Source organism: Mastigoproctus giganteus, chromosome 6 (genome assembly GCF_048544385.1).
Source record: "Mastigoproctus giganteus isolate SK-2022 chromosome 6, ASM4854438v1, whole genome shotgun sequence".
In the NCBI taxonomy this organism is placed as follows: Eukaryota; Metazoa; Arthropoda; class Arachnida; order Uropygi; family Thelyphonidae; genus Mastigoproctus; species Mastigoproctus giganteus.
In genome coordinates, this window is record NC_143580.1 from 144,828,001 (window position 1) to 144,853,191 (window position 25,191).

A 25,191-nucleotide genomic window follows, 5' to 3' on the forward strand; every position below is an offset into this window, starting at 1 on the left:
GACAACCCTACGTGGACATCCATTTTCAAGCCACGATGGGAAAACCTATATAACACTCGTCGGACTGCCAATCGGCCTTTTGGTATCCGTGTCCAAGAGCTGCTCAGAGAGCTCGACAATGTTGCCCAGTCACCAAGGCAACCACTTCCACATGGTATGCTCGCTTACCATCATGCAACTTGTCCCTTAAAAATTGGGGTAAGTCCATAACTCCATCTTCTGTCTACCACCAACTCTACGCTGCCCACCGGGCTGAATATTCCGACTTCTTGCCTATCTTCACTGATGGCTCAAAGTCGGAGTTGTCTGTTGGATCTGCTGCTATCTTTCCAGGTCGTTCTATATCTGGAAAGATTCCCCAAGAATGCCGCATATACAGCTGAGTTATGCTATAGAGTTAGCCTTGGACCACATTAAAACCCATAGATATCAAAGGTGTATGGTGTACGCTGACTCTCTATGTACACTGCAGGCTTTATGAGGTATAATCCTCATCCATTTGTGACCCGGATTCAGCAGATGTTACATTCCTTGTTTGAGTGTTTATTCGACATTCGTTTCTGCTGGATTCCAAGCCACATTGGGATCGTGGGAAATGAACTGGCAGATGCTGCGGCCAGGTCACCTGAACCCCACAACACTTATTGCCTGTTAGTTCCCTATACAGACTACAGGCAGCTAATACACACTAAATTACTGTCCCAATGGCAACAATCTTGGCATGAGCAAGTCACAAACAAGCTCTATCAGAAGCAAATAATTCAGACACAGCATGTGTTTGTTAAGGGAAATATTTGATTGGATACTATGATGTGGTTACAAGGGAACTGGATGCAAAAAATAATTTTGATATCATATGCCTCTATATCATCTGCAAACTTTGGCATTAAGCTTGATATACCTTTATCAATATCATTGATAAATATACAAAACAACGATGGGCCCAACACGAAACCCTGAGGGACACCACTGATAACATTAGTCTACGTAAAGCAGTAACCATTGATTACCCCTCTCTGTATTCTACCACTCAACCATCCTTTAGTCCATTGTAGCAACTTGCCCTTAATTCCATACTGCTCTAATTTGTATAGTAGTCTTCCATGTGCAACAGTATCAATAGCTTTCCTGAAATCCAAGAATAAGGAGCCCTCGATTTATATTGAGGTTAGGTTCTGGGGGGGGGGAGACAAGCTGAATAGAATCCTTTATAGTTGTTGTAATAGTCAATGGAGGCATATTCATAGTATGCACACACATTAGGGCGACTTTCACCAGATTCCATCCTCCGAATATTGCACTAGGATTCAATGAACTTCTTTTACCAGACATGGCGTTTCTTTATTCTATTAAATTAAAAACTGTAACAAGATTGGCAAAAACTGCACACAGATATCACTATTATTATTATTTAATTTATTAATAGCATAATAAATTTCCAACACATGTAAATAGCAGAAACAAAAACCAACTGAATGCTTCATCACATGGACCTTTACCACCCGCATCCACGAGTGGCTACTTTGATGGCGGAAATCTTTCTCATCTCTAATATGGATGCACTAATTGCTGATTGGCTTAGATTGTCCTAAATCACGTGAACAGTGCATGATACATAGCACAGTATGATGCTGATAAATTTTGTCTGACGATTTTAAACTTCAATTTATAAAAAATTAAAAAAAAAAAAAAATAATAATAATAATAAAAATGGCCTTGTGGTTAGTGTTCGGAGCTATTGCGAATCAACACAAATCGGACCAGCTAACATCATAGTATCCAATCAAATTGGTCAGACAAGACAGCCCCTTGACAAACCCATGCTGTGTCTGAATTATTACTGCTATTTTGTCTAGATGATTCTACAATGCTTCTTTAACTAGTGACTCCATTATTTTCCCTGGAACAGAAGTCAAACTAACAGGTCTGTAATTACTCATGTCACCCTTTGATTCCCCTTTGTGAATTGGAGATACATTTGCACATCTCCAGTCCGTGGTGACCCCCCCACCGAGTCCAAGGATGCTCTCATAATTATGGCTAAGGGTTTGCTTACTTCCTTTGCCACCTCCTTTAATATAACTGAATAGATCTCATCTACCCCATTTGCCTTTCTTAACTTCAACAATTTCTCCTCCACTTTGCTCTCAGTTATTACAAAATCATTTAACTCCATGTTAGTGTTTGATAAACATCTGGCCCTCTCCTCCTCGAATAACTTTTCATGTTTGAATGTAGATGCAAAATACTCAATTAGTTCAGCAGCTATCTAAGAATCATCATCTACAGTTAAACCATTGGTATCAAGTGGACCAATCTGATTCACCTCTTGATTTTAGAGTTTATATAAGTAAAGAAGTCTTTGCTGTTTTTCTTTGCATCCTTTGCCCAAGATTTTTCATAATCTGCCTTCGCTTGCCTAACCTCCATTGTGACTTGATTACAGACTAGCTTGTAGCTACCATAGGCTTCTGTGTCGCTTGAAAATTTATGTGCATCTAATGCATTTTTCTTCTCTGCCACAAGTCTCATTAGTTCATCTGACATCCACTTGAGCCTAAACCTAGAGCAGTATTTCTTAGTTGGAACAAAAACCTAGTAGCTTCCAAAATTACTTCCTTGAATGCTACCCATTTAGAATTTGCTGTTGGTAACATCATCAGTTGGTTCCACTTTATAGAACCTAAAAAATCTTTGAGACCACTGTAGTTGCCTTTAAAAAAGCAAAACCCTTCCCTTTACCGCTTATGGTAGTTACATCTTTTTCTCTATTTCTCTGTATAATTTTTCATTGTACTTATCAGAGTCATTAGGCTTATAACAAACTCCTACCGTCATGTCATTTTTCTTTCCCAGTGCTTTTGTCACACCAAACTGAGTCAACATTGCACTGTCCACCCTTAACTAACAGTATAACCCCTCCTCCCTTCCTATTCTGTCTATCCTTTCTGCGCACATTGTACTCCCCAGATTTCAATTCCACATCCTTTATATCTGAGTTGAACCACATTTCTGATATCCCAACAATATCCACCTTGGATGTCTTGACCAGCACTTCAAATTCATCAAATTTATTTACTATACTCCTAGCATTGGTGTACATGCAAATATACCTGCACCTGTTCTTACTCTTAGTTACTCTAGCACAGCCCATGTATTTACTTGTTTCATGACCACCAGCAGTTCCTGAAATCCCCAGCAACTAGATTTCTGGGCTGCTGCTCATTCCAATAGAAGCAATGCAAGAATCATTTCCACCTCAACCTGTGGCTACTGTAAATCTATTAGTCTGTGAATCCCCTCCCCCAAGCTAGCAATTTTCCAACTCACCTAACATTGCCTTGATAGCATCAGCAAATATTCTTGCACCCCTTCTGTTTAAGTGTATTCCATTCCTGTAGAAGCAGTCTCTCCTGTTAACAAGCACAGATGACGCTGAGAAAAATTCTACCCCTTGAGCCCTGCACAATTTCTCCAGGGCCGAATTTATTGACAAGGCTCTCATCATATACTCCCTCCTATTGTGTCTGGGCAGGATTGTAGACACTTTCAAATTTAACACTAACTTGCGTCTTTTTTTTCAGCATTGACCTGTACTTGCTTAATAAATTCGCAGATCTTCTACACTTAATGTCATTAGTGCTAACATGTACAACAGTATCACCTTTTGTGCCGTTAAAAGATATCTGCTCTACGTCATCAACTTTTGCCCCTGGCAGACATACCCTGTTCCTATTCCATCTATCTTTTTGCACAAAATATTTCCCTTTTCTCTGACAATTGAGTCTTCAACAATAACTTGCTCTTGGTGGACCAGCACATTCTCCCCTGAAGGTTGCAGCTCTGTTGCCTAGTGCTTAGGCCCCGGGTGCCAAGCGTATTTCGAGGCCAAGCTATATTCTTGCGATTTATAAAGTGCTCTTGATAAGTGATTGAAATTATATTTTACGTTCACATTTCTATAAACAGTTTTACTTTAAAAAACAGTTCTATACTTGAAAAGTAACAAGTAGAACACAGGAAGGAAATACACCTTTCTTTACATTTTCCTCAATTTATATTTTTACTAATTAACTAACACTTCAACCGCTTGGCCTCCGAGCGGCACTGCTCCTGCCTCCCCGTGGCGGGGCCGGTAACCTGGGGGAAAAGTTATCCTCCAGGGCGAAAAGGAGTAACGATGGATATAAATGACTATCCACCACTAGAGCCTTCAAATTCAAGGCCAGACATACCAAATGATGATGACCTAAACCAACCAAAAAGGCTCCGAAGAGAAGTGCAGAGCAATGAGATGCCAAACTTCCTTGTAATACATTCGCTCTCCAACCAGCCTGTTGGCAAATTGTCACCATTTGTCATCCAAAGATTTTTGGAATCCATTGCTGGTACGCCGAAAATGGTTAAATGTCTGCAGTCCGGAGACCTACTAATCGAAACAGCTTCCTCAAAACATTCAGAATGGCTGCTTAAAACAACAACCTTTGCTGGGCTACCCGTATCTGTAACTCCCCACAATACGTTAAACTCGTCAAAAGGTGTCATCACAGAGTGGGACCTGATTACAGTATCTGAAGAGGAACTAGTACAGGAACTGGGCAATCAAAAAGTAATTAGTGCAAAACGTATAAAAACCAAAAAAGATGGAAATCTTGTTCCAACCCGATCCATAATTTTAACATTCAGCACCCCAGATTTGCCATCCTCAGTAAAAGCTGGCTATTTAAACTGCCGAATACGGCCTTACATACCTAATCCTCTACGTTGCTTTAAATGCCAAAAATATGGACATTCGCAACAAGCATGTAGAGGTGATGCCATTTGTCCAATTTGTGGTTCCAAGGAGCATACACAAACAGACTGTTCAGCCTCAAGTCCCATTTGTCCAAACTGCAAAGAAAGTCACCCAGCCTTTTCCAAATCTTGTGAAATGTGGAAAACGGGGAAGAAAATCCAAAAATATAAAATAGAGCACAAAGTCACGTACCCTGAGGCACGCAGACAGGTTATGTCGACCATGCCCAGTCGTTCATATGCAGCTCACACTCGAAGCTTTAATTCAACAGCAGCTCAAACAGATGCATCCATACCTCCCTGCACATCTCTATCTAACTGGGTTAAAAACACATTATCAAGCCCTGTCAAAGACACACATCAAATTAAAACCACTGAATCGACCAACACTCCAATCAGTATCCCAGTTGAGACTCGGACAGTCCCGCATGACAAAGAAAAACTGAAAACTACTAAACACAACAATAAACCTGAATCATCCACTGGTAGTATGGAAGTAGATGTAAACCCAGATCATGAAGAACCAATACTAGAACTTCACGCAAACGATACTATGGATACCGGTCGCCCTACCTTCCCGAAAAGAGACCGAAAAAAATCCTCCTCAAACAAAAAACAGTCAGATGAATCGTCCTCATCTAAACCAAAATGAACCACAGCATCTTACAATGGAATTGCAGAGGCTTTCGTTCAAACACAGACGATATTCAATACTTAATTAATCAATATTCTCCGATTGCCTTTTGTTTACAGGAAACTTACCTAACCACACAAATTTCTCCTTCGATAAAGAACTATTGCATTTATCGAAGAGATCGAAATACCGCTAGCGCTGCCCATGGTGGTGTGGCAATCTTAGTAAATTCAAAGATCCCAACTAAACATATCCCACTCCAAACTAATATAGAAGCTGTTGCTGTTCGTATAATTCTCCATAGTGCAATAACACTAGTCTCAATATACCTACCGCCAAACTGTACTAACTCTTTAAAAGATCTTGAAGACCTCTTTATACAGGTACCTCCACCTCTCTGTATATTAGGGGACTTTAACGGGCACCACCCATTATGGGGCTCTCCTAAATTGGATAGACAAGGCCGACTAATTGAAAGTTTTTTGGATGCACTAAATCTCACTATACTCAATACAGGTGCACCGACACACGTACAGCTTCCAACAGGACACACCTCAGCAATAGATCTCTCAATTTGTTCACCAGTACTAGTCCCAGCCATAGAGTGGTATGTAATAAACGATCCCATGGGCAGTGACCACTTCCCAATAGTATGCAACTTTCTAAAAGCAAAGACTCCTTCAATTCAACCCTGCAGAAAGTGGAAATTTGTCCGAGCAGACTGGGCAAAATTTCAATCATCAATTGACCTCGATGAGGAAAAAATCCGCCTCCAGCACATTGATGATGTGACAGATTACATCACGTCGCATCTTCTAAATGTGGCTAAAGACACAATACCAATATCAAATCCGCCGGGCCGAAAGCATTATAATTACTGGTGGAATGACAAATGCACCACAGCAAAGAGAGCAAAAAATAAAGCCTGGAATTTGTTTCGGAAATGTCCGAGCACAGTCAATCTCATTAATTATAAGAAATTAAGGGCAAAAGCACGCTTCATACAAAAACAGGCAAAGAAAGAATCCTGGACCCGTTTTGCATCCACTTTTCACAGAAATACCGATCCCAAAATAATATGGAAAAAAATTAGACAGCTGTCTGGTAAGTTTCCTACCATACCTTCTCCAATCCTCTCCTGGAATGGAAAAGATCTCTCTAATCCTGTAGATATAGCTAATGCTTTAGCCAATACTTTTGCAGAAATCTCAGCAACGTCAGCCTATACTACCTCATTCCAAAGAATTAAAATCACTAAAGAAAAGCATGCTATTCATTTTCAAACTACCCGTCTTCTCCCATATAACAAACCTCTGCAATATTCTGAACTTTTACATGTCATTAGAACAGCTCGCAATGGTGCTGCTGGTCCAGCAGCACCATTAGAACAGCTCGCAATGGTGCTGCTGGACCAGATGGAATTTATTATGTCATGCTACAACATCTTGATGACAAAGCTCTGCGCTGCCTCCTGGTCTTTTACAATCGCATATTTTTAGAAAATGTTTATCCAGCATCTTGGCATCACTCTACAATTTTGGCATTCCTGAAGCCTGGAAAAGATCCATCCAACCCATATAGCTATAGACCCATATCTCTCTCAAGCTGCCTCAGTAAAATCCTTGAGAAAATTATCCACAGAAGACTCGTCTGGATCATTGAGTCGGAACATCTAATGAGCCATTGTCAATATGGCTTTCGCCAAAACAGATCATGCTTAGATCTTATGGTCAAGGCCGAATTTGCCATCCGTAATGCTTTTGTCAAACATGAACATCTAGTAATGGTTTCAATAGACATAGAGAAGGCTTTTGATACCACCTGGCGGTATGGTATACTTAGTGATCTTTACCTTCTCGGACTACGAGGCAATCTTCCTATATTCATTCAGAACTTTCTACATACAAGAACATTTCAAGTTCGATATCAACATGCCCTTTCCCCAACTTTCATCCAGGAAGAAGGTGTTCCACAGGGATCAGTACTGAGTGCCACACTTTTTGCCCTGAGAATAGATTGTATTACTAAGCAGCTTCCAAATACAGTTGAGACTTACCTTTATGCAGATGACCTTTCCATCTCTTGTCATTCTCAAAACATGAGGTCTATTGAAAGACAGCTTCAGATATCACTTAATAAAATTCAACAATGGGCGAGCCTCAACGGCTATCGGCTCTCACAACAGAAAACAGTTGCCATCCATTTCTGTAGACAACGCAAACTTCATCCAGATCCTGAACTTCAAATTTCTAACGTCTTTGTCCCGGTCACCAGCAACATCCGATTTCTAGGATTAACCCTTGACAATAAGTTAAATTTCCTAGATCATATTAAAAATGTACGGACTTCATGTCTAAAAAAGTTAAACATACTCAGAGCTTTATCTGCCCAAACATGGGGTGCAGATCGTACCACACTTCTTCGGTTATACAGGGCATTAATCAGATCTCCTCGATTACAGTGCTCCAATCTATGATTCTGCCAGAAAGAGTGCATTACGCTGGCTTGATCCCATTCAGCACAGTGCTTTGAGAATTGCAACTGGTGCATTCAGAACGTCGCCAGCACATAGTCTCTACATTGATGCTCATGAGCCCCCACTAACTTTACGCAGGAAAACACTGTTACTCAAATATGCTGTCAAGATACAAAGCTGTGCTTCTCATCCCATTCGGTCATACCTTTTTAACCCACCGTTAGAAACCCTATACAGAAACAAACCTAGCATAGTAAAACCAGCTGGTCTTCGCCTTCTTGAACTTGTGCAAGTTTGGAATATTTCCATCCATTCTGTAAAGCAGGTAGCAACTTATACTCAACCTCCATGGACTCCTCCTCCTCTTCCAATCTGTGACACTTACCTCTGTCAATGGAGAAAGAATTCCTTGCAAGCAGCAAATATCAACCAAATTCACGCAGTTCACATTCAAAGATATTCTGATTTCTCTCCAATTTATACAGATGGCTCTAAATCTAATTCAAATGTTGGAGCAGCTGCAGTGTTTCCAAATACAATTGTATCAGCTTCCCTTCCGTCAGAATTTAGTATATTTTCTGCTGAATTATACGCAATAAAACTAGCTTTAGAAAATCTTCATTTTAACTGTTCCTTAAAATCTGTCATTTACACTGATTCCCTCAGCTCAATCATGTCGTTATGTAATTCCTCAGATAAAGTTCACCCTGTTCTAGATGAAATCAGAAGCTTATTACTGCAAATTAAAGAACCCAATCAACAGGTCACTTTTTGCTGGATTCCAGCACATTCCGGTATTTTAGGAAATGAACTGGCCGATAAAGCTGCAAAAAATCCAACTACCTTAGATGTAACCAACATCCCTGTTCCAGCATCAGATTATGCACTAACCATTCATGCTGCTTGCCTATCACAATGGACAGCCCTGTGGCACTCCCAGACTAATAATAAACTCTTTCAGTTTAAACAAGACCCGAAAATTTGGCGCTCCAGTGTCCGTACATCGAGACGAGAAGAAGTAGTCCTCTCAAGGGCAAGAATAGGACATACACATCTGACCCACCTTCATTTACTGAGAGGAGATGATCCACCACAATGTACACATTGTTCTAACAATTTGACTGTAAAACATATTCTTATTGGCTGCCCCTATTATAAACAAGCGAGAACTTCATCCTTGATCTCACTGGTTAATCTACATAAACCAATTACTCTTGAAAACCTGATTGGTGATAAGGCAAATATTTCTGAATTTTTTGACTTTCTCAGGCAAACTGGGCTTTTCAATTATTTCTGATTTTCTTTTGATTTAGAGAAAACTCATGTCTTAATATAATAAGTGAATAGGCACATTATAGCCTTAGCAGCTGATGTGCCATTAAACCTCCAGAGCAACCAACCAACCTAGTGCTTAAGAGTGTGCTGTGGCATTGAGTTGGGCAGCTGAGAACTTGATGGGCCTCCATTTTAATTCATTCCAGGGCATCCATCGAACTCTTCAAGCTGTCCTAGACACCCATCAGAATGCTGAGTTGGCGCCTAATTTCTTCACATTCTCATTCTAATCTCGTTCCTACGTTTTGAAGCCCACCAGATTATTAAAGGGAGCATTCTGTATTCTGCTGTCTCTGCTGACATTTTTTTCTGGAAATTGAACTGATATTGGTTTGATAATGTGCTCACCTGTAGTTTGAAAATTTATTTTAACTTTTGGCAAATCTTACATATTTATGCTCTTCAAAATAGTGGCCAAATTATTTCAGTAATTTCTCCCATTGCACCGTTGACAAGACATTTTCTGTGCTAACATTGTAACGTAACATGAACTTTGCTGCTCCGACAAATAACGTTAATGTTTAGGGAGTCCGCTGGTTTTATTAATATCATTAGATATAATATTTGCAATATCAGCATTGTCGAGATTCTTTGTTGCATCCGCGATTCGGTCTTGTGCTGTTATTGTGATTATCTCCATTCCTTGTTTCCAATAATATTCCGAACCTTCAGAATTATGATCCTGCACTTGCTGATTAGTGGGATCAATACACACAGCTCTGCCGATAGCGAATTCTCCTGAATTCTCCCAAGTAAAATGTTCACATGTTCCTTCTTCATTTCTCCAATATGTAAATCGTTGAGCATATCAGTAAATGTTGTATCTCTGCATTGCCTCGTGTTTTGTGTCAACTCACAAAATGGCAATGATTGCCAAAGGTGTGTTGCTGTTTCCATTCATTTAGGCTGATCATAGACGGCACTTCCTCTAACTAGCGGTAATTGTATCAAATCACCAAAAAGTAAAATGTTGATTCCACCAAATATTTCAGGACTATCACGCAACTGTTTTAATCTAGAGTCAATCATGTATAACAGTTCTTAAGGAACTATTGAAATTTCGCTGATGATTAAAAATTAAGTGTTTCGCCACTACCGCCACATCGGTCTCAATTATTCATCAGTGAGTATTGGCAAATTGACGATTATTCAATCTTTTTGAACCGCAAACTTCAACATTGAACGTAGAGTTCGACCATTAATCAAGCTCTCTGCTACACCACTTAATGCACATACTTTGACCGCAACCCTTTCTCCACCAAAACACCTATAAATTTGTTCTTGAATCAATCAAGATGAATGTTTTTCATGTTCCAGCCCCACCTGTGATAAACATTCTAATTCTTTCAGGAGATCCTTCTAGCTGATTTCTAATGTTGTGTCTAATAAAATTAAACTTCACATTGACCTAGATTCATTGCTTGTTCGGCAGAGTGTAAATCTGCATCACTTAATCATGGATGGTTATTGAGATCAATATCAAGATCATCTTCATTTTCGTCATTGTTTATGATGGGGTCTTCCAATCCTTGTAACGCATGTGCTTGATTGAATACATTTTTAGACTGTCTGTCTCTAGTGCGATAAATTTCCATGTAGGTGCTTGCCCTTTTAATATCCGATTCTCTTACCAGAAATGCTTCTTTGGCTGTTTGCTCACCTGCCATAAGTTCATCTTCATTTTGATAAGGCAAATATTGTGCAAGCAAACTATAATAGTTATTTTCTGGATAGGAATGTTCATTGAAATAGAGAACTATTACTACAGCTAGAACATTTCTAATACATATCTTTGTATTATCAATGAGAGTTATAAATCGAGTTCTTCGAGCTTGTATCGAAGAATGTGCATCCTGATCACTATTGTCTTCATTGTCTGATGACTTCTTTGGGTAGTGTGGTATGAACAAAATCGCAAATTCCATCAGTGACATTGAATTGAATTTTTAATCTTGATGTGGATTAATTGGATGTTTTGTGTAGTGATTCAAGATGTTGCTACACAGTCCTGAAGCACTTTCATTCGCAAATCTCAGAACTTTATATCGCTGTTCTGGTTTTTGTGTATTTATAAAGATGCATTTTCATGAGATTTCTTTGAATATAAGATGACACAAGCCATAAGCACATTCACATGCCGAAACCTGTTGTTCGTGCTTGATTTTAATACATATTTTGAACATTTTTCTAGACGTATCATCTCCCTCATAACAGTTTTTATGGCATCTCTAAGTCTTGTATCAAGCTTATTTGGTTCATTCTTTGCACAATATTTTGCAGTGTACGATGTGATAGTTTCATTTGATCCACATGGCTGAATATCCATATTTCCTTTCCAATATTTTAAGATAGTTGGATTATAGTTGTTGACAAACGTTTCATTGCTTTTTCTGCATAAAGAGCAAATACAACCACCATTTCTAATGAACTTATCGGAAGTAATCGAAATAATCCTTGTATTCTCACAAAGGGCTCTTGGACAACTGAACCAGCATGTGCGGGAATCATTCTTGTAGCATGTGGGTGTGTGACAATGAATTTAAACACTCTCCACTAGGTTTTCATTTCTTCATCTTCGGGTAATTCACATGTGATGATTTTATTTATCCATTCAATTCCTTCTTCCGTATCTAAATCTGGAATACCTTTGACCCAAATGAGCATGTGAAGATGAGAAGAACCGCGATTTTGAAATTCAGTGTGCCACCAGTGATCTACAACTTTTCCTTCGAACAACGCATCATTGTTTTTCATTAAAGACATGAGCATTAACTCTTATCATGAAATGGCAGCTTACAACAACAGGATATTTTTTGACTAAACTTTGCACTTCATAAATGGACAGGTCAGCTGATTCTTTATCTTCAACGTTTTCAACAGTGAGCAAAGCTTTTATCATATCATCCCAGTGAAGATCATTACAACTGAATTTTAAGAAATAATGTAGTGGGCCAAGACATCTAATTTGGGCAATTAGTTCATTATAAGCTGTATGCCAATAAGAAATAACTGGGAGTAAAGTGGAGGAGAAACTGTTGAAGATAAACACAAGAAAGGCACCGGGGTGGATGGGATCTATCCAGTTATATTAAAGGAGGCAGCAAAGGAAGTAAGCAAACCTTTAGCCATAATTATGAGAGCTTCCTTGGATTCAGGGGAGGTACCCATAGACTGGAAATGTGCAAATGTGACCCCAATTCACAAAGGAGGATCAAAGGCTGACACAAGTAATTATAGACCTGTGAGCTTAACTTCTGTTCCAGGAAAATTAATGGAGGCACTGGTTAAAGAAGCACTGCAGGATCATTTAGACAAGACTTCAGTTATAGCTCAGACACAGCATGGTTTTGTTAAGGGGAAGTCTTGCCTGACCAACTTGATTGGATACTATGATGCAGTCACAAAAGAACTGGATGCAGGGAATAACTTTGATATTATATACTTGGATCTTAGAAAGGCTTTTGATACTGTTGCACATGGAAGACTGCTACACAAATTGGAGCAGTGTGACATTGGAGGCAAATTGCTGCTATGGATAAAGGGGTGGTTGAGGGGGAGAAGACAGAGAGTGGTAATCAATGGACACTGCTCATCGTGGACTGATGTTATTAGTGGAGTCCCTCAGGGCTCAGTGTTGGGTCCATTATTGTTTTCTGTATTTATAAATGATATTGATGATGGTATATCGGGCTTAATGTCCAAGTTTGCAGACGATACAAAGGTTGGCAGGGTTGTCAAGGACACTACTGACACTATGCTGCTGCAACAGGATCTGGAAAGGTTGAGCAGATGGGCTGAGAGGTGGCAAATGAAGTTTAACATTGATAAATGTAAAGTACTACACTGACAGTGGTAGAGAATGAAAGGGACTTGGGGGGTGGTTGTGCAGGCAGATATGAAGTTCTCTGAGCAGTGCAGACGGGCTGCAAGAGTAGCTCATGGAGTATTGTCAATGATATACAGGAATTTTTTAAAGCAGGGATAAGGAGGTGATTATTCCATTGTATAAGGCGATGGTCAGGCCACACCTAGAGTACTGTATACAGGTCTGGAGACCTCATTTCAAGAAGGATGTAGAGCTGCTGGAACGAGTACAGAGAAGGGCAACAAGATTAGTGAATGGAACAAAGGGGTGCTCTTACGAAGAAAGGCTTAAGTTTTGCAAATTACAGTGTCTGGAGACTAGGCACCAGCGAGGTGATCTGATAGAGGTGTATAAAGCCTTGAATGGTTTAAGCATGCTCAATGCTGATGGGATTCTTCCTCTAGCTCAGAGAAATCACCTGAGAGGGCATAAATTCAAATTGAGGAAAGACAGATGTAGGATAGACGTGCGGAAATTTGCCTTTAGCCAGCGGGTGGTTGGTTGGTGGAACAGACTTCCATCCCTTGTGGTGGAGGTTGATAGCCTAAATAAGTTTAAGGCTCAGCTGGACAGGTATTTTGAACGAACAGAGGGGTGAAGTGGAAGTGGTTTTTTTTTTTTTTTTTTTTTGGCTGATGCTGCATAAGCTTGCTTTCTTGCATCAAATGCCTCTACTAATGCTAAGAAGCAGATCCACAAACATATTTCACATACAAATGAATGTCTTCCACCCTATCACCGTTTCGCTGTATCTTTTTCCCGCAGACGTTAATGTTAGTTTGGATTCTGTAATATTCATACATTGACAATGCATAAAAAAGATAATCATTCCGTTGAAATCTTAAATCTCTACCCATGATTTTAGATTGAAAATAGTCTAGTGCCGTTATATTAGCAAGACCCTAATGTTTCAGACCATTAACACCAAAGGGGAATAGATAAAGCCATGCAAATTCTTCAGATTTCAATTCATGATGTTCATTAACAATGTTATCCTTTGTTTTTCTTAATATTTTGTTCATTACAATACCATCTCCAGCTTCTGAAATTTCTTTCAAGGCAGATTCCTCTCTGAGTTGATAATTGTCAATAGGAGCCATAATTGATATTTGGATGGGTATGAAATCGATTTGTTGTTAATTAAATGGGATTTCAGTTCATTTTGTTGACAATGATTTATTTCAAGATCATGGGCTTCATGTGATTGAGCTTGTGGTTCAATTACGTTTTGACGATCAAGATCAACAATCTCTTCCTGTTGAATCGAGCGTATGTTGAACATTTTTCGAACCAGTCGTTTGTTTACATATTCTAAAAAGTTATTCTATTGTGTTGTACTCGATAACAAATGCACTACCTGTAGCCCCAGCTGGTACTCCCTTTTTTCCACATGAATGCGAGTCTGCAAAGTAATAATTTTCAACAGTTTTCATGACAGCGAAACATTTGCAATTCGCAATTAGAACACCAGTTGAGTGATTTTGAAACAGGAGCTGCAGACCATCAGCAAGCTTTAATCCTTCTCCTCTATGTAGATTTTTATTATGTATGTTGTTGTGTTTTGTTAGTGTAGTCATCTGCTAGTATTGTGCAGGGTTGATCATGTACAACTCTTCCGAATCCTCTTCCTATTGGTATATTACTTGGACAAATATTTGGCACCCTTGATGTCTCCACTTGTGATTTTTTTTTTTTTTTTTTATGAAAACCCCAAACACGAAAGGTATCAAAACCTATAGTACTCAGTACCGTGCATGGGTTGAAGGAGAAGTATGGGGGGGGATGCCGGAAACTTTGCTCTAGAGACTAAACATGGGTTTCACCACTTCAAGCCTCCAATAAGCAAAGCGGTTGTATTTCACTTTGATGAAAGTCATCTACCACCTGAAATGGTATACATCCAGCCTAGTGAACAGCTCAGTCTTTCTGTTGCCATGAAATGATACTCAGAATGCTTGATATGATATATGTGCACAGTTAAGCTGAGTTATATACAATTTATTATTATTATTAGCCATATGGGCAAGGAAGCCTGAGGCGTATGCTGCACCAGCCAAAAAAAAAAAAAAAAAATTCTGAATTACCCTGAGAGAGAGAGAGAGAGAGAGAGATAGAGAGAGAGAGAGAGAGAGAGAAGGGAATCACAAAGAAAGAGAAGAATGATGATATCCAACTCAGGACCCTGGGTGTGCCAAGCCCATACTCACCAGACTTGAGCCCCTGGGGTTAAACTGCTATATTTAAATTCATCCATATTTGTATATCATGTAAATGTGCTCATCTGCATCAGGTTATGCTAATTTTATGCACAGTTTCAGTTCAATTTATAAAAGTATGCAAGTTCTCCAATTGCTTAACTATTAGTGAAAGTATGTGTAACTTTTCCTTCAAAGTAATATCACCGAGCAGCAACACAATTTATTTTAACAGTTGTAAACACATTGTTATCATAAGTCTGTTACACCAGTGGGTTTATCAACTTTCTGTTCGCTATTTTAACTTTGATTGCAAAGGCAGTGGAAACAATTCAGTAGAGCACTTAGGTTCCCGAAGATCAATGGATCATTGTTATAGTTCAGTAAGAATCTTTTTCCAAACAATGAAAAGTCATGCTTAATAACTTCAAAGTTTTTTACAAGAAGAAAACCGCTTTGAGGTATTTCAATATTTCTTTTCTCAGATAAGACACAAAGAGTTTTATACAAGTTGTCTGTTTCTTTCGTGTTCAGATTAATTACATTAGTGTTCCATCAGGCTAACGGCAAAACACTAGGTCTAGCAATACTTCCAGTGGCCTTAGCACAACATTGAGAATTTACATATTCGGAATTGAAGACTGTTGAATTTTCCTGGTGCCATGTTCATTGGATGAAACATGAATGTTCAGAGATTTGAATTGTATAAAACTTTATATCTTCAATAATTTTTTCACATTCTTTCTCATCATTGTTATTATCAACTCATACGAAATAATTTTTGCCAAGTACAACTTCTCCAGTAACATTTTGCACGTCTTTATAAAGAGGATTGTTATTAACCAACCAGTTCAAAGCATTATTCATTCTCTCTTTCAACACATCAAATTCTCTTATGTTGAGATTCTCAAGCTCTTCTGTTACTATTATGAGCCCCGAAGATTCCAATGATCGTGGCAGCATATTTGGCAGACTCTCTGTAACATCAAAAATATCTTGCACAAACAGAACAGCCTGTCCTTTAAATCCATACTGTCCAATTATGCCACTGTACCTGATAATTTTCACAAATGGAATGATTCACGAAAGTAATCCCTGCTCATATTGTGACAAAACCATGATTCCCCGAGGAAATCTCCTGGATGGAAATTGTTCCAGTAAGCTTTCGAAGGTGGCTGTCGAAGTTTGCCAATCAAATGGGACATGCATCGATGACAGAGAATTAACGAATTCTTTTGTAAGATAATCTGGAGCTTTATCAGCTTCAAGGGGACAGTTACTTACTTGATTTGGATAGCACTTTTTCAAGCAAATATCACACACCTGATCTGCAAAGACATTTATTTTCCTTTGAAAATGTTCTATTTGGTACAAATTTCCAAGTGTCCGATTGAGATGTGATTCGCAGTCTGTCGTTTATCACAAGAATATGGTGATTCTCTACACCTACGTTTCCTTTGTGATTTGCGGTTCTTTAACTTATGTGCATCATGCAAGTCATTAGATTCTTCTGAAATTCATTGTGCTTTCTTCTCATGATATTTTTTCCATGCTTTTTCTAACCGACACTTAGGTTGAGTTGTTTTGTTTTGTTTCAACATGATTTTTCTGCAAATGGAATTTAAACATGTAAAGAAATTCATTGAAATTAGGAATCATCAAAGGGACTAGAAAGGTTTTGAATGTTGAGAAATTTATTATTTTCATGTTTGGATTGTATATTCTTTGGAAAATATTTTCCGATTGATTAGAGTTTAAAATTCTTATAATTAAGCTTTTGTAAGAGAAGACTTTGGAGGCACATAGCCTGCATGTACTGAAGGGGATGAATGGGGATGAATCAGATTGGTCCACTTGATATCGATGGTTCAACTGTTGATGATCCTGCTCAGATAGCTAACAAACTAAATAAATATTTTGCATCGAAATTCACACATGAGAAGTTATTCAGCGAGGGGAATGCCAGAGGTGTATTCAACTCTGGCATAAGCTAGAACTCACCATTGGTAACATCATGAGTTGATCCCACTGTATAGAATTTAAAAACTATCTGAGACCACTGTAGTCACTTTTATGAAAACAAAAATCCTTCCCTTTACCCTTGATGGTAGTTACATCTTTAAGTAATTCCCACATCAGTACACTGTGATCCCTGTCACGTAGTGGTTCCTTTATCTGCAAATTCTTAATGCATGAATAATCACTGCTGTAAATCTGCAGTAAGAGATCTGCAGATCTCTTACTCATAAGGTCATTAGTGCCAACGTGTACAATATCACCTTTTGTTCCCTTAAAAGATATCTGCCCTACATCATCAACTTTTGCCCCTGGCAGTCATACTCTGGTCCTGTTCCCCATATCCTTTTTGCCTAATATGTTCCCAGTCTCCCTGACAATAGTCAATTGTCAATAACTAGTTCCTAAGGGACCAGTGCATTCTACCTTGGAGATTGCCACTGTGTTACCTTGATGCACAGAAGTGAGCTCTGGCATTGAGTTGGGCAGCTGAGAGCTTGATGGACTCCCTCAAATTAATTTCTTTGAGGGCATTTACCGTACATTTGAAACTCTCATAGATGCCCATCAGATCGTTGAGTTGGCACCTAATTTCTTCACAGATTAGTATCTCTTTATTTAAAATCTGTTATTTTACTTTGCAGAGGAAGTGTGAATTTATTTACATTGACAAATAAGGAATTACTGGAAACAAATTTAAAATGAAATTAGTTTATGTATTTTTTCACAACAGAATGAGAAAATCTTCAACAAAATTGGAATGGCAAATACAGAGTGACTATAAAGTCCTTTCTGATTTTTAAAAATTTACAATTAACTTGAAAACTGAAGGTTATATGGAAAAGCAGTTTTTTGCATTGTTAAAAAAAAACTGTAAATTAATAAACATGGAATTTTTTTTTAACATTGAAAAACTGTTCAAAATTTGACCACCAGGGAGGTAAATTTTTCACCAGTCAAACCTTCACAAATTCACTTATTTTTTAATAAGCAATCAGGATGGAACATTGTTTTCTAATAAAATGTTACCTCCTGATGGATTCCATTTTGAAATCTGAAAGAGTAATTGCACCTCATCAGTTCTTTGAATCACTTCTTGCAATGCTCATGGATCACCAGTTCTAGGCTTGGAAATTGGGTAGCTATCTTCAGAATGTCTTAAAATATTTTAAACTGTTCTTCTTAAAGAAAAAATCCTTGAGACATTTTTGTCTTTGATATGCTCCATGGTCTGCAATAGTTCTAATTGCTAATCTTGTAATAAAAGTGTTTTATCTCTAAGTAACATTTTAAAATGAATTTGACTGGGAAGTTACTTAAATTATCTTGACAATGGAAGATAAAACCATGATGAGCAAACACTCAAATTCTTAAATCCCAGAATCATTCCTTTTTATAACAAACTCAGAAGCTAATTTGTTTATTGGTGTGATAAGTTGCTTAGCTCCCTGTTGGTCATATTTCAAATAAATTTTTTATATAGTTTAAAAAAGAACTCCAACATATACCAATTACTAAACAGAGGATAATATGTACTAAAAAATAGGCAAAATATGCAACAAAATGCTATTATATACAATAACATTTTCATATTTATTTCAATTTTATCACAGCTAATTGAATTGCAGTTTCTCTCTGTTCAATATTTAAAATGCAAAAAAATGTTAATGAAAACATGGAATAACTTAAGTGAATTGCTTAACGCACTGAATAACTGTAGTAAATAAAATACATTTTTCAATGTCCTGTGTTTATAAATCTATTCTGTGTATCATTTTAAAGATGGAGAACAAATTTCCATATTGAAGGGAAAAAACTGGGCTAAATTGAAAACTGAGAGCTTTTGAATCCTTTATGTGAAATGGAAATTTCAATTCATTTCCCAACTAAGATCTATTTTTCTTAAAATATAAAATATAAAGAATCCTTTAAAACATCGCAAGATGTATTTCTTATTTTCTTTCCCTTGTCAGCTGAACTTTTTTACATCTTCAAAAAATGTGCTGCTCAGAAAAAGTCTCCATGCTTCAAGTCAAGTTATATAATTAATTAACAAATTGAAATGAGTCTTGAAAAGAAGCAAATGTTTTCTAATCAAAAAATTGTCTTAGCTACAGCATCCAGAGCATCAACAACTTTTTTTTTTATCATATCAAAACATTTTTCAGAAAACAATGTTGCACTGTCCCCTTGTGAAGACGGAGATGGGGGAACCCCCTGATGCCATCAGACAACTAACACTAACAGTCCCCTTGTCAAAATAAGCTTTGCTGATACAGGAAGGCTATTTTATATAATCCCAGTAAATTCTTCCACGTTTGTGCAAGCATATATAAGCTGTGTGTCAAGAAAGTAATATGGATCAGATTTGGATAGAAAAACTGTAATGCACCTACTGCTTTTATTATATGGAGCAGTGTCACTAATAAAAATACAGACTTTTCTTTTTTGCCGTGGGTCATTTCTCAGTCTGGCCATAATAACTGCAAAGAGCAAATCGCAAATTGGGGTTGTGGAGTAATTCGTGCTTTTGTGATCTTTACACACAAATGTGGACAAGAAGGTCTGTCTCTAATTTCCCATACAAAATGGATAATACAATGGCTGTAGGCATTTGTCATTTCGTTGGCTCCATCCAGATGAACTTTTCTCCAATACTTGGACTGATTTCATCAATAATTTCATCATAAATAGTAATAAGGTAATTCTTTCTCAAGGTAGATATGTCTGATAAAATCATTTGAAAACTGAATTGCTTAAATTGTTGAGAAGAATGGATGCAGCTTAACAGGGCACAGTACAGATCCTTTGAAAATTCACTTTTATCTTTGCATGAGAATGTTTTTTGTTTTTGGAATGTTTTTTGTTTTTGCCATAATGTGCTATGTTTTCACATGATGTTCGATTTGGAATTTTTTTTAACAATGCAAAAGACAATACTACCATCCATAGCGAAATTTTTTCCGTAATTTTCATAAAGTTTTTGATTTTTGCCGTTTTTATCAGAAGCTCTCATTGCCTAACCTTAAAAGTTTTTATAGCAAAAGCTAACTGCTGTAATAACCATACAAAGAATGTACTTTCATCCACTATCACTGATGACACAAAAATTAAAGCAAAACACTTTTAACATTAGGATTAGCATTAATAGAAGCATATGATGCAAGAAAGCAAGCTTATATAGCATCACCAAAAAAAAAAAAAATTCCCATTTCACCCATCCATTCACTCCAAAAGTTTGTCTAGTTCAGCCTTGAATTTATTTGAACTGTCAACCACCACAACAGATGGAAGTTTGTCCCAGCAATCAACCATCCACTGGCTAAAGGAAAATTTCTGCACATCTATTCTATAACTGTCTTTCTTCAATTTGAATTTATGCTCCCTCAGGTACAGAATCTGAGCAAGAGGAATAATACCACCAGCATTGAGCTTGCTCAAACCATTCAAGGCCTTATACAGCTCAATCAGATCACCTCCCAGGTGCTTAGTCTCCAGATGCTGCAATTTGCAGAACTTAAGCCTTTCTTGGTAACAGTAACCCTTTGTTCCACTCACTAATCTTGATGTCCTTCTCTGTACTCATTCTAGCAGCTTTACATCTTTTCTAAAAATGAGGCCTCTAGACCTATATGCAGTACTCAAGGTTTGACCTCACCACCTGCCTTATAGAAGGGGATAATCACCTTCTTATCCCTGCTAGCAAATTTCCTATATATCATTGACAAGACTCCATGAGCTACTCTTCAGCCTGTCTGCACTGCTCAGAAAACTTTATATATGACTGTACAATTACCCCCCAAATCTTTTTCATTCTCCATTGGCACAGTTGGTATGTTGGTATGTTACTGCTACCCATATGCAGTACTTTGCATTTATCAATGTTAACTTCAGTTGCCACCTCTCATCCCATCTGCTCAACTATTCTAGATCCTGTTGCAGTAGCGTGACTTCCTTATTGTCATTAACAATAACGAACCTTCATATTGTCTGCAAACTTGGACATTAAGTCTGATATACCTTCATCAATATCATTTATAAATACAGAAAGCAAAAATGGGCCCCAACAGACCTCTGGGGGACTTCACTAATAAGTCTATGAAGTGCAGTGTCCATTGATTACCACTCCTGTCTTCTCCCACTCAACCATCCCTTTATCCATAGCAGCAACTTGCCCTTAATGCCATACTGCTCCAACTTGTACAGTAGTCTTCCATGTGAAACAGTATCAAAAGCTTTCCTAAAATCCAAGTATATGACATCAAAATTATTTTATGCATGCAGTTCCTTTGTGACCACATCATAATATCCGATTAAATTGATTACACAAGATTTCCTCTTAACAAACCCATTCTATGTCTGAACTAAAACTGCAGTCTTGCCTAGGTGATCCTGCACTGCTTCTTTAACCAGTGACTCATTATTTTCCGGTGCCTCCGTAGCCAGGTGGGAAGGAGCAGCAGTGCGTAGCACACGCTTCTTGATTAGACCGGGGTTCGAACCCGTCACCACCAAATACGGAGGATGCGGAAAGGTCAGGAATGACCACCGCATATTCACGGAGCAATATGGCCTTAGTTGCTAATGCTCCTAAAAAAAAAAAAAAAAAAATCATTATTTTCCCCAGGACAAAAGTTAAACCTTTTTATCCCCCTTTGTGAAATGGGGATACATTTGCACATCTCCAGTCTGTGGGGCCTCTCCTGAGTCCAAGGATGCCCTCATAATCATGGTCCTTTGCTGTCTCCTTTAATATAACTGGATAGATCCCATCCACTCCAGGTGCCTTCCTTATGCTTAACTTCAACAATTTCTCCTCCAATTTTCTCTCAGTTATTACAAAATCATTTAGATACCTGTTAGTTTTTGATAAACTTCTGACTTCCCCTTTCCCACAGAATTCGTCGTGTGTGAATGCAGATGCATAATACTCATTCAGTTTGTCATCTACCTGAACAGAATCATCAACAGTCGAACCATCAATATCAAGTGGCCCAATCTGATTCATCCCGTTTCCTTCTAGAGTTTACATAAGGTTTCCTATGTAAAGTTAAATATTTTAAAAAGCCTATTTTATAATCTATCTATTTAATATGAAAGCTGTTTTCTTTCGACCGTCTTCCAGCCCGATACAATAGGTGTAACGGTTTGGGCTGAAGTGATCTCAAATTGAAGAAACATTTCTTCTTAGGTGTGCAGAAAGTTGTTAAGATTTAAAAATTCTGAATAGTTCAACATTCACTTCATAGATAGAACCACAGAAAGATGTTAACTGTTAAACAAACAGTTGTCAAAGGTGGTATGGAATTTTTTTCTGATGAACAATTTGCATGTTTGCACAGTCGTGTCCTCTGTTCTGAAAAAAAAAAAAAAAAAAATAATAATAATAATAATAATAATAAAACTCTGCTACCAGTTGTGAAATTGCCTACCTTAAAAGAAAGAACTAATCGTTAGGATTCCATTGCACTGCTCACTATATATCCCCACGTTGTGCACGTTAGCTTTACTCTCATTGCCATTCGTTACGTTTAATACATTCAGAACTCATCATTTTATCATTATCAACTTTGAACTTTTTTTTTGTTTTGAGGTTATTTAAGGTAAGTAATTTAAGGATTTAGAAGTATGTCACAGTCAGAACATGGAAGACGTGTCCGCCGCCATGCTACTCTCACGGGGCGTGTTGCACATACCTTGCGGCAAAGAAGAAACACACCTTTTCATGTTTCTGAAAATGTATTCAGAATCTTTCTGAAAGCCCAATCCTGAATACAGTTACACGTATAGATTGATATTACATGGGTACTACATTTCTTTAGGACAGCTAGAGCAAAACTCTGCTAACAATTGCGAAATTTTCGCAACAGGTACAGCTAGCTGTAGACAAATCGCACCCAATGGTACGATTGGTCTAACCAATTTGGTCTCAAATTGAAGATATTTCTTCCTAGTTGTGCAGAAATATGGGAAAATATAAAAATTCTGAATAGTAAAAAATCTGAATAGTTTACCAAACGGGCCAATTTTCTCTACTAGCACTGCCTACCTTAAAAGAAAGAATAGTTTTATTTTACAGAAATAAGAAATGATAAACAATTCAATGCGTACTGGCTTATCTGCTCACAATCAGACACAGACTACATTTCTTTAGGACAGCTAGAGAAAACTCTGCTACCAATTGCAAATTTTCGCTATGGGTATGGCTAGTACTGTGATGATTTTAATGACAAAAATCAGATTTCCAAATTGGATATCTGAAAAACTGATCAAATTTAGACAAAATATGCAGTAATGCTTGTAATATTCATGTGTTATATACATTTATATGCTCTAATGGTTAAAATAGCCACAATATTCATTTGCATATGCACATACATAAATCCAGTATCTGCTGATTATAGTGCAAAAAATAAAAAATAAAAAAATTTATATGACCCATACTTTCCGAATGATTAGTTTTGAAATGTGCGAAAGACTTCATAGCCTTATGTATTAACTACGGTGGATTAATAATTGCAAAATGTAATGGTGTGAAATAGAAAAGAATAAATATTAAAGGCGCAATATGGCCAAAGTAGCCCTTGCGCCAGAAACTCCAATAACAACAACAACAACAATAAATATTAATAAAAAGTTTGTAATGCAGGTATCCATTAAGAATTGTTATTTTGGTGTTAGTTTTGTATATTTTTGAATGGGAATACAGAAAAGAAAAACAATGCTTTCTAGAAGTAAAGTTAACAACAGTATATTTAATACTATTATATTGTTTCAAATGACTTTTTCTTACTTCTTTTTATAACATAGATGGGTTGTTAATTAACATCATATTAATTTGTCATTCCTAAACATAGAAAAGTAAGTAATGCAGTAAGCCCTCGATATTCACATGGAAGGTGTCGGGGGGGGGGTGATTTTCCAGAGCATCAAGTTAGATGTTTGTGATCAATAACTGTGTAAAAATGATACTTATTATTTTGAAAATAAACACTATGAATATATTTTGTAAGAAGAATAAAAAAATAAATAAAATAAAAAAAAAAAAACATTGAAAAGATAATGAAGGTGGCTGTGTTAGAGATGTGGGATCCTGTTAAAGACCTTTTCATAAAGGTGATCTACAGTAGGTACAGTAGCCTTAAGCATGTCCAGAATCTCCATATGTATACCTTAAACAAACCCTTCTTTCACCTAACTTTCTTTGAAATAATCAAATTCCCTTTCCTCCCATGTCTTATGCAAAACCCTCTCTTTTTTTTGTTTCTCTTCTGCCAGTGAAATGCCATTCAGGTCTTTTGCTGCATCAGACAACATCTTCCATTAGCACATATTCAAAAATGATAGTTTAATTTCATCTAGAGATTCCTTTATATTTGTTTAACAGACTGAAGTTGTATTTTTTACATCCTTAACTGACTGGCATGGCCATCCTTCATCTGGTTAAGAATTCTCACAAATGTGCTACCAAGTTATACAACTTAAAGAATGTTGTGATGAGACCCTGATCCATCAGTTGGATTAGAGTGTCATCTAATTCTGTAGAGACAATTATATATGCTGGAAGTGTAGCATAAGCTTGTGGAGAACTGCTTGCAAGTAATCAAAACCAAGAATATCGAGGGTTTACAATTCTAGACTAATTCATTAAATTTCACATTGTCTCTCTTTTAGTTTACTCCAGACATGACTTCTTCTGTTCCACATCATAAACATTATTGCCTTGAAGTAACTGAGAATTGCTCTCCTACTGTTGACCACTGTATAATTCGAAGTACATCAGTTGGTATGTTATATTTAATAGTTTTGTTTTTTGATGGATTTCCAGCTACATTGAATGTAATGATGAACATTTTAATTTGTCTACTTATTATAA

At 37.4% G+C, this 25,191-nt stretch overlaps 1 protein-coding gene across 1 annotated transcript in view; it reads left to right on the top strand.

The window, feature by feature from the left end:
* FBXO11 (F-box protein 11) overlaps positions 1–25,191 on the top strand; it is a 513,763-nt gene that overhangs the window by 196,437 nt on the left and 292,135 nt on the right. The window contains exon 8 of the mRNA XM_090375372.1: positions 24,990–25,101. Within this exon, the coding sequence (XP_090231498.1) occupies positions 24,990–25,101 (112 nt within the window). The remainder of the gene's footprint in view (positions 1–24,989; positions 25,102–25,191) is intronic.